General features: G+C 46.8%; 1 protein-coding gene across 3 annotated transcripts in view; it reads right to left on the bottom strand.

Annotated features, from left to right (window-relative positions):
* Nucleotides 1–435: 435 nt before the first annotated feature.
* Nucleotides 436–10,665, bottom strand: part of Kcnj10 (potassium inwardly rectifying channel subfamily J member 10) — a 33,120-nt gene continuing 22,890 nt past the window's right edge. The window contains exons 1-2 of one of the 3 annotated variants that reach the window (XM_050143048.1): nt 5,541–6,140; nt 436–5,433 (exon numbers count right to left, since the gene is read on the bottom strand). In XM_050143048.1, the coding sequence (XP_049999005.1) occupies nt 4,294–5,433 (1,140 nt within the window). In that variant the 5' untranslated portion in view covers nt 5,541–6,140 and the 3' untranslated portion in view covers nt 436–4,293. Of the gene's footprint in view, nt 5,434–5,540; nt 6,141–10,665 lie in introns of those variants that run through there. The other 2 variants (XM_050143046.1, XM_050143047.1) reach the window with 2 other exon arrangements.

The following is a 10,665-nucleotide window of genomic DNA, read 5'->3' as shown; positions in this document are numbered from 1 at the left end:
AAATGAACTCCATTTTAAAAAGAGAAGAACTGAATTTGCAAGCCACAGAGTTGGCTCAATGGGTAAAGGTGCTTATCCTGCCAAACCTGACAGCCTGAGTTTGATTCCCTAGACCCCATATGGTGTAAGGAGAGAACTGACTCCTGAAAGTCGTCTCTGATGCCCACAATGCACACCACACAAACATAAATAAATAGGATGTCTTTGATAATTTAAGACTGAGTATGGAATCTATTTCTTAAAGGATCTTAATAAGGGGAAGAGCAAGAAAAGGGTTGGAAGGTTTGTGGGTACTGTTAATGAAATGTATGCGTGGACGGGGAAAACCTGCGAGAAAGGCGGAGCTGAACTGAGCCCTCCCCACCCATAAGTCAGCCTAGGAGTTCAAACCTTGATACAAGATAGGTTTCGATGTCTAAAAGAAGATGCAGTGAGAACAAGAGATTCATCCAGTTTATTTAGTAGTCTCTTCTGCACAGACAAAAATAAACCAAAAATACCTTACACATCTTTTTTCTAAATACATTGGACCTGGTTTAGTTTTTAATGCAGCGTGTAGAAAAAAAAAATCATTCCTAGATACCTCTGCTTCAGTAGTGTTGGCCAATAGTGGGCCTGGGAGCCCAGTTAACTGTACAGCATAGGTAATGTGTTATTTTGCAAAGAAACTAAGCAAGCTAACAGGGATAAAGGTTCGTGGCAGCAGTCGTGGAGAAGGTGCAATGTTCCTGGCCAGTAGCGATATTATGACTGCTTTTCTTTCTCTGCTGATGTCAGGGAAACCCGTGCATAGTTTCACTAGCTGAAGTGGGTTTTGGGGAGTGGGAGGGGGCAGAAGGGAGCAGCAGGAATTAGGGGTTTCAGAATCCTCCCATAGAATTGTACCATCCTTCAGGGAAGATGAAAACCGTATTCTTCATAGAAGAGCTTCAAAGCCAAAGCAACCCATCTGCCTCCCCACCATAGGGCAGGAACTATGATATGTGCAGCACCCTCTTTCTGATTCTTGTACATAGGCTCAGGCCTCTGTCTAGGGAGTATCTTGAGTTCAACAGCTTATCAGTCCTGGCATTTGTATTCTAACAGTAAGGTTTCCACTTAAAGCCTCCCTCCCAAATACCAAATTCTCAGCTTCTCGGTTTTTAGTTATGGGGCCTAGCACTAGAGCTCCTACCCTGGTGGAAGAATGGGAAACGCGGAGTGTACTTCAGGAGGAGAAAATGGTAGGATGTTTTGTTTGTTTGCTTGCTTGCTTGCTTGTTTTAGAAGTTGTTCAGCAGCAGGTTGTTGCCAGGAATAGGTAGAACATAGTATAAGTGATAGATGTTCCTAGATCTTCATGGGTAGGGCATTTCCTTGCCCCATTACCTCCTAGCTCCTCTCTTGTCCTATCAGCACAGGTTCATCAAGCCTTGATGGGTGCGCCTCTATTTATGAAAGGGACAACAGGGTCTATCCCTCCCTTTTCCATAAATCAAACTTAAAACCATCAGCTACTCTCACCGCTCTGCTGACCATAACACAGAAAATCCAGGTATGCTACTCCATAAAACCAAGGCAAGATATTTGTCCCTTTGCTAAAATCTGAGCACTTCCTTTCTGTACATTCCATATATGTGGGTATATGTACATCTATATACATATCTTTCTATATATTATCTCTGTTTTCCTCCATAGATAAACATATATATCATATCCCAATTTCCCACGTTTCCACCCACCTTGTCTGTGTCAGTCATAAGTAAGACTCTGGGTTTCATTTCACTGGGTCCCTTAGCCTCATCGTTCTCATTTTCACACTCTAGATACCCTTCCTCATTAGTTATTTTGCCCACCCCACTTAAAATCCTCACCTGCTGCTGTCCTGATACTCTGAGTCTATAGCTGGTACAGACAGGGAACCCACTTCTCATCCCTCCTGGCTGCTATAAAGCTTGTCCTACATCCTGAAAAAGGATTCAAGTCAGGGGACTAGGAGTGGGAGTTGTTCCATGCAGAATGTTGGGCTTGTGGGAGAAGGGCACCATTCTGAATTAACAGGATGCACTTTTGAAGTGCACCTTAGAGGAAAGCCTGGGATTGTAGAGGAAATCCCAAAGCGGTTAAGGCAGAAAATGTTCTCTTCTCACATTGTTAGCCAAGAGTCGGAGGAGAGGTGGGCCTTGGGCAAGAGACTGGGAAGAGAGGGAAGCAGCAATGCACAGGAGAAGCCGGGCAGAGGAAATATGGCCAGTGGATAAGAAGATACACACAGCAGTACACTTGGTCCTTGCACACTGAAAGCCACCAGGAAGTGCAGCGTTGAGTGTACGTGAAAGCAGCTGGCTCTTTGCCAGGTTCTTCTGGTTCTCGTCTTGATGCGAGTTTAAGGATAATGGTGGGTTTTGCAGGAAGAAGAGGCTGAAGGCTCTTCATTTTCAAGCTACAGTTAACCGAGTTCAAGGAAAGACCAAAGTGAGCAGACTGTGCACAGCTGAGATGGGTTCAACCGCAGGGCTTCTGAGTTCTCTGCAAGGCCTTGCCCAAGGAGACATGTATACATTCTGCCTAAATGTGTTTCTTGTCGTCATCTGTCAACTCCTCCTTAAATTAACCATGTGTCATCCCTGCTGGAATCCCTGCTATACCATGTTCCGGGGTTGCCTGTGCACCTAACTGGAGCCAGAACTCACTACTTGGGGGCTTTAGAACAGGGCCCGGTGCTTATCATGCCCATCCCTGACCCCTGCCACGGTCCTCAGCAGAGAACTAGGAATGGCCTGGGTCTGATGGTAAGTTGTCTTTTTAACTTGCCTGAGACCGGCCTGTAGGCAGAAGAGAGGGGAGATGACGCTGACTTCCATTATTTTGTGTCAGCACAGCTGAGACCAGAATGTAAGCTCCTCCCCCTCGGTATCGCCTCAGAAAACAGCAGGCAGCTTTCCAGAAGGGCACCAGGAGGTGTAACAAAATAGTGGCTCTCAGCCCGAATTCTGCTTCAGTCCAAACCCTGACAAAGCATCACAAATTCCCAAAGGCTCTGTACAGCAAATCTGGAAATCTGAGAGGCTGGTTCACCTTTCCTGGCAATCTGTGCCCTGAGACTAGTTTTAATTGGCCGATGTTAAGAAAGGGAAATGGCTGTGTTTCCCTCTCTTTCTTCAAAAGCTTGGGTTAAGGGATGAGGGGTCTGGAGTGGGTAGGAAAGGAAGAAGAGGAGCCAGGTACAGTGTAATCTGGAGTGGTTTTAGATATTTCCATGGGGCCTGAACATTGGACTTAGAGAGCATTTGTGGCAGGGCATAGTGGCTCACACCTTTAATCCCAGTGCTTGGGGGCAGAGACAGGTGGATCTCTGTGAGTTCAAGACCATCTGGGTCTACAGAGTGAGTTCAAGGACAGCCGGAGCTATGTAGTGAGGCCCTGTCTCAAAAGAAAAATTAGAGAGAGAGAGAGAGAGAGAGAGAGAGAGAGAGAGAGAGAGAGAGAGAGCTCATTGGCTAAGGCCTTCCTATTCACAGGGCACAGTAAAAGAAATCTTCCCAGGACAGGGCCAGAGTTTTAGACGATAGTTCCAAAATTGAATTTTTCAGAAGCCAGGATGGGTGCAGGAGAGGTGCTGGCTATTCACGTTTCTCAGATCAGCCCCGATTCTATGGGAACAGAGGCTGAGAAAGAACTGGGGATCCTCAGAAGATCCACTTGAGAACTGGAATGGGAAAATACGGTGGTGACCAAAAGTCTAGGTTATGTCAGGAGTTACCAGCTGAAATTAAATACACCATGACAAACCCTGGCTTCTTTCTTTGGGATTTGGTAGCGAGCCCAGGGAAAACTGATTTCGGATTCCTTTGTTTCTGAGAGCATAGTCCATAGAATAACTCTCTGAGAGAGTTTTGCCTTAGGAGACTTACAAGACGCAAACAGAGATGGGGGAGCTCCAGTCTGACGTCATCACACTTTCTAGTAGTAGGGGGCTGGGGGAGTCTATCCATCCGATCATATGGCCCTCCTATCGTGAACCTCCAAGCATGGCTGAGGCTTTCTAAGCCACTCAGCCTAACGTTCCCGCTCGGTCCCCCATCCTGTCTTAAGAGTCGCGTGCATTGGCATAGCAGTAGAGGAAGGTGCAAGGCCAGAGAGAAGGAAGCGCAGGACTCCAGGCGGTCTGGACTACTGGCTGACCACCGGGTTAAGGAAGGGGAAGTAGAGGACGGGTGCTTCTGGGGTTCTCCAGCGAACCCAGATAGTCTCCTTTTCCCAGGGCACTGAAAGAGGAAAAGGCCAAAGGGCTGGGGAGGAGAGAATAGGAAGTCAGACATTGCTGATGCGCACACTAAGGGCACTGCCTTCCTTTTCGGCTTGCTCTCTTAATGATTCTTCCAACTTGAGCTTTTCGGGGTCTCCATAGCGCACAGCGCTATCGCGGAGACCACCAGGGGGAGCCACTTTCACAACCTGGTCGAAAAGGCTGAAGTCCGCTATGTATTTGCCACTGGCTGAAAGTGAGATCGCCGGTGTGAATTCGTAGCCCCAGAGGATCTCCTCCGGCAGGTAGGAAGTGCGAACTTGACAGGTGGCGCTGGTGGACTCCACTGTCCCACTGAGGATCAGCACCAGCTCAAAGTCCCCCTCCCCGCTGCGGAGGGGGAGATCTTTCAAGGGACTCGTCTCATCCACCACGTGGTAGAAGGTCAGGGGTAGAATGAGAAAGGGGCTGTCAGAGGCTGTGTCTACTTGGAAAGTAACGTTGACCTGGTTGAGCCGAATATTCTCACCCTCCTTTGTCTGGTGGGTCTGAAGCAGTTTGCCCGTCACCTGGCACCCAATGAGGAGACTCTTCCGCATATTGGCCACTCGGATCATAAGGCAAGGCTTCCCGTTGTGGGAGGCTACCACTGCATGCTGGCTGAAACGGATAGTCTCAGCCCTCTTCTTGGGCCGGGCAATCTTTGCCAGGAAGGTACCTGTGATGAAGATCTCAAGGATGGTGGTGAGCACCAGCTGGGCAATCAGAAGAACGATGGCCAGAGGACACTCTTCGCTGATATAACGGAAGCCATAGCCAATGGTGGTCTGGGATTCGAGGGAGAAGAGGAAGGCTCCAGTGAGTGTGTGCACCTGCACTACGCAAGGGGTGTGGTTGGCAGGGGGTCCCAGCTCCAACAGGTCCCCGTGGGCCACAGCTACCAGATACCACACTACACCAAAGAGGAACCAGGTGCCTGCAAAGGTTGCAGAAAAGAGCAGGAGCTTGTAGCGCCATTGCATGTCAATGAAGGTCGTCCATAGGTCCTTGAGGTAGAGGAAACGCTTGTCAGCAATGTGCTCCATTCTGACGTTACTCCGGCCATCTTTGGTCAGGACCCTCCTCCGACGTATTCCCGGGGCCACTAGGGGCCGGCTTTCTGTCTGAGTCGTCTGACTGTAATAGACCTTAGCAACTGATGTCATCTGTAGGGAACAAGACAGCGTAAATAAGGTGATTGTCCAAACCCAGCCAACTCCTAGGCACCATCCAGTGGGAAGAGGCACTAAGATTTCCCATTAAAATCTCTTACATTTATTTATGGGGGAGTGCTTAAGTGTCGTGGCCTGAGGACAAGTTGCAGGATTCGTTTTCTCCCACTATGTGGGCCCTGGGAATTGGACTTCGGTGGTCAAGCTTAGTGACAAATGCCTTTACCTGCTGAGTCAAAGTCATCTTGTCAGCTCCCAACCTTCATTTTGATGCCTTTTACCCTAGTAAATATTTATAGAGCACTTTTAAACACCAGCCACAACACGAGGTGCCAGTAGGTCAAAGATGAAAATGACATCATCCTGCTAAGGACCCACAGCTTAGTGAGGATGTGAGTTAAATACATAATTGCAATACAGTGTGATATTCTTTTGATTTGGGGAAAAGGTGAGACAGAGAAGAAAGAGCAGGAAGGGCACAGGTCCCTGAAAGTAGGAATGAGAACTCGGCTGATCTCCACTGAATACATAAACACACACACACACACACACACACCACTCCTGTGGAGATATCTAATTTAATTTAAGGTAAAACCCCTCCCCTCTGTTGACTATCAAGGCAATAAAATCTATTCCACCGAAATCCTTCTAGAACGGTCCTGTTTAAGATGCATGTATACCTTTAATTTTGCTATTCTCTCTCCTAGTCCTACGTTAGTAGCCATAGGCGAGAAAATGGCAGAAGGGGGTCCATTCCCCTACAGGTCAAGCCTCATTCACCATCATCCTTTGTTTGCACCACCTGGGAGAAGTTAAGTCTGGGCCAGGGTCTAGCTTGGTGCTAGAAAGAGCACAGAGAAGAAAGTAATATGCAGGAAGGACGCAACGGGCTGAAGCTTCCTGCCGGCACCCAGACCTCTCCCCACCGCTGAGCAGTGATGCCAGACTGTAGGCAGTGAAACTCTCTTGACTGAGTAACACGAATGTGAGCTCCATGTTAGCCAGAGCTATGTCTGCACGTGCTCAGATTCAAGACTGCTATTTGTCCTCACAGTAGAAAGTGGGACGAGACATTGAAATAGGAGACGGTTCACTTAGTACAAGGCGCCTGGCATCCCTGCCCCAAAAGGAACTTTGTACTTTTCCAGGAGCAAAGATTTTCATCACTTAGACTCTGAGTCTGGCACCTGGAACTCCTGCGAAGGGTGAAGATGATCTCTGGGATCTGGGCCTCTTTGGAGATCAGAGCCGCCGTTGCATTCCCCACCCTGTACGTCTGAACCACTGCATTTCTCCATTGTTCTTTATCAGACTCCCTCATTTTCCCCATTGCTCCCCTGGGAGAGTCTAAGTTATATGGGCCTCTCCACGTACTCCTAGCCACACAGGCACTGAATTAGAGATCACCAATGGATGAGGGTCCTGAGAACATTCAGAAGCAGCCAGCCTGCCTGTTTTATGAGCCTGGAGCCCGTTTGAAACGCTTATCCACGGGAGACTGCTATTCAGCCAGACCTTAGAGTTCTTCATTATATTATGGCCTTGGTTCCTTTGCAGCAGAAACGAAGCTCTATAGCTCTGAATGATTCCTATTTCGAGCTTAAATAAAGCCCTGCTCAGTACTCAGAAACTCTAGTAATAACAACCACCTACTGCAATCCATAGTTCACACATGTCATTGCAGAGTCTGCACCTAAGAAGGTTGGATCGTTGGATGGTGGTGGCCCACACCTTTAATCCCAGCACCGGGGAGGCAGAAGCAGGTGGATTTCTGTGAGTTTGAGGTCATCCTGGTGGTCTACAGAGTGAGTTCCAGGAAAGCCAGGGCTACACAGAGAAACCCTGTCTTGAAAAACAAAAAGCAACATAACAAACAAAAAATGTTTAATCCTTAAACTCTTAAGGATGTGAAACTTATACATGAGATTTTGAGGGCTGTTGGAGAACAATTCAGTTAGATATAAGAGAATATCTAATTTTCAAAAATAAAAATGAAATATACTTCATAAGCTATAGACAAATGGGTGATACGGATCCTAGGAAAGAGTCTCGAATAAAATTCAAGGACTGTGTGTAACTAGACAGAACAAGAGAACAGAAGTTGTCGGTCAGACTCACTGTGACACAGAGAAAGACTCACAGTGTGTATAATGAGGACAAGCCACATCAGAATAACATAATTTCGCTCTATGTTTAGGCTACCAAACTGACAAATCAACAAAATACGTACAATGTGTAGCTAAAGCTTCAGCAAGTAATCTACCATTACACCTTTGGGGATAAGATAGAGAAAAATGACCAGAAGGGTAATGTAATTAGGGGGTTTTTAAAATTCAGCAGTACTGGTGAGGGGAGCCCAATAGCCTAGAATTCATCTCCAAATGATTCAGCAAAGAAATTTATCCTTGATCTTGCCCTATTCTATGCTCTTAACACTAATTTCATTCAAAACTAGAAAACTTTGTGGCCATCAGTTATGTGCACAAACCTGGGGCAGTTTACAAGGACTGGGCAGAATTCGGATCTAAAGAGGACCAAATGAGTGAGCCAGATCTAATAAAATGGATAAATGTTGGATTATACACTTAGGCCTAAAGATTATCTGGGAAAGTTTAAGATTGTGAAGATGGCACTTTGTCATATTAGCATGGTCGGGGGGGGGGGGGGAAGAGATTTAAACATTTTAGAAAAAAATCCAGTATGAGTTATTCATGCCAAATAGCAATACAATCTTAAGCTAGTTTGGTTGAATGATGTCTCTAGAATAAGGAGGTAATTGAGTCCACTCTACTTGGTTCATTCCGAGTCTTCAGTATTCCAGCAATCAAGATAGGAAAAAAAAAAAATTCAGGCTCAGATCACATGGGAAACGGTTGGAGGAAACAGACGGATTTTGTCAAGAGAGAAAATGATCTGGAAGAAAGAACAGATGTGTGTGAAATAGTTGGCTTGAGGGACTGTCACATAAATAAAGGTTCAGATTAGTTTTCTGAGTTCTGAGAGCAAACATGACCAGTGAGCTCAAACTGTAGGGAGGAAGAGTTCCATTGAAGAGAACTCTAAAATCAGAATCATCCAGATGTGAGGCATCCCAGAGAGATACAGAACATGCCGTCAATATGTCCTGAGATCCTGCAGAGGAGATGAAAGTTCTCACTGAATACATAATGATTAAGCTTCCAGCCACACCCATGAGGAGCATCAAGAATGTCTCCTCCTCCCCACCTCTATCCCTGAACTTTCCCTGGTGACCTTCAGGGATCTCTCATCTAAGCCCTCGCTTTGTGTTCAGAGGAGGTGCTACTTATCAGGAAGAATGGGGACTCCCAAAAAACCTAGCCTATCATCCTCAACACAATAGCCTACGGTTATTTGTTACTTTATAAAACATGTAATTTGATCCCCACTCTATGAGGTAGATAGGAAAGACATCATTGGAAACGAAGGCTCAGAGAAAATCACTCCTGGCAAACAAGCGGTAAATGGGAATCCGGTCTTTGGGCTCCTGGTCCAAAATACCTGGTACTGTGTACTGAAAAGTTTCGCTGACACAGAAAAGACAGAACCTGGAACTTTGAAAGCCAGATTTTAAGACTGTAGACTCATGGACCCTAGAGATTTTGGTTACCCTCTAGCTTTTTGTGTCTGTTGCCTCTGGCTGTGGTGTTTGCCGCCTCCAACTGTTTTGTCTAGGTTGCCAGCCCTTGTATCTGCCACCTCCAGCTGTGATCCAAAGTTCCCAGCTGCTATGCCACCTCCTACAGCCAAGCCACTTTGTTCTCAGGGGTGGCCAGTCTCAGAAACAGATAAACAATCAGCACACTCCACCCCCAAGCTGGCCAGGCCTCAGGGACAAGGAAGCCAGCCAAAGTTCTGGAAGTGGCTTGTTGCTGCCCTACCAAAAAACATGCATCCTGTTTCCTCTAGAGGGTGCACTTTCTCCGAAACAGTCCCAGCCATGCACTGGGGTTGGCATTCTTAAAAGCAGCCTGAATAGAGACAGGACCCAGCTACCTACCACCGGTCTTCTCTGAGGAGTGAGCCAATTCTTTCCTAAAGCAAAAGCTCTAAGGACAGTCATGTTCATTCCTCCCCAAATACCATGCCTATCTACCTTTGACTTCACGCTGTCAGCTCCCCCTAGAGCTGGATTTCCTAACCTACAAGCACTTTTATGCCAACCACTTACATGTCAGAATGAATGGATTTATCAATGCCTTTCTCAAGTAAATGATTGCTCACGAGACAAGACATAGTTCTTGTGACTAAACTTGGCCAAGGTCCCCCATTGTTTTTAGGATAAACTGCAAGCGTTTGGCATGGCATTCAAGGTCCTCCGTGAGTTAGTCTCTGCTTATTTTTTTTCTTTCTTTCTTCCTTTCTTTCTTTCCTTCTTTCTTTCCTTCCTTCCTTCTTTTTTTCCTTTCTTCTTTCTTTCTTTCTTTATTGTTGTTATTATTTGTTTGTTTGTTATGAAACAGGGTTTCTCTGTGTAACCCTGGTTGTCCTGGAACTCTCTATAGACCAGGATAGCCTTGAAGAGATCCAGCCACCTCTGCTTCCCGAGTGCTGGGACTAAAGGTGTGTACCACAACACCTGGCTTCTACTTACTTCTGGGCCTTACCCTTGACAGTCTTCTCACATCCTTAGACTTCAGCTCAGCAGAAAAGCCCACTGTCAGATTCTTTCTACCTTTGGACCGCTTTTGTACTGCTCAACTCTCTGGCTGTCTGATGATCTCCTGCCTGCCTTCCAAAGCCTGGACCAAGTGTTGTTAGCGATGCCTTTGGGAGCCCTCCTCGTCTTACACCCCTCCTCCTGTCTCACTGACGTGAGTTTTCTAAGCATGCTCTTGCCTGAATTCCACTTTATAACACCATGGTGCTTTGAAATGTTTGTTTGCCTTTGTTTGCCATCTGTGAACTCTTAATTGAAGGCCATGGGCTACGCTTGCATCTGTTTCACCAGAAGCAAGTTTTTAAGGCACAATCTGGACCGATCTGAGTGAGGCTGCCCCCTTAATGCACCGCACAGGAGATGAATTCCTGAAGATGAGCCGTGACAGGGAAAAGGAGATCCGAGTTCATTCAGGCATGACTAACTCGGCAAACGTTTGCAGATCTTTTCGGAAGGTGACGGAAAGACAGCTCAGAGACTTCAATGCCAACCCTTCTGCAGGTCGGCTGATGGCGGGGGGGGGGGGGGGGGGGGGGGAGGGAAAGGGG

The sequence above is a fragment of the Alexandromys fortis genome, unplaced genomic scaffold, assembly GCF_014885135.2.
Source record: "Alexandromys fortis isolate MF-2015 unplaced genomic scaffold, M_Fortis_MF-2015_v1.1 scaffold_51, whole genome shotgun sequence".
Classification (NCBI taxonomy): domain Eukaryota; kingdom Metazoa; phylum Chordata; class Mammalia; order Rodentia; family Cricetidae; genus Alexandromys; species Alexandromys fortis.
The sequence above is the reverse complement of the archived record's forward strand: the minus strand, read 5'-3'. Positions and strand labels throughout refer to the sequence as shown.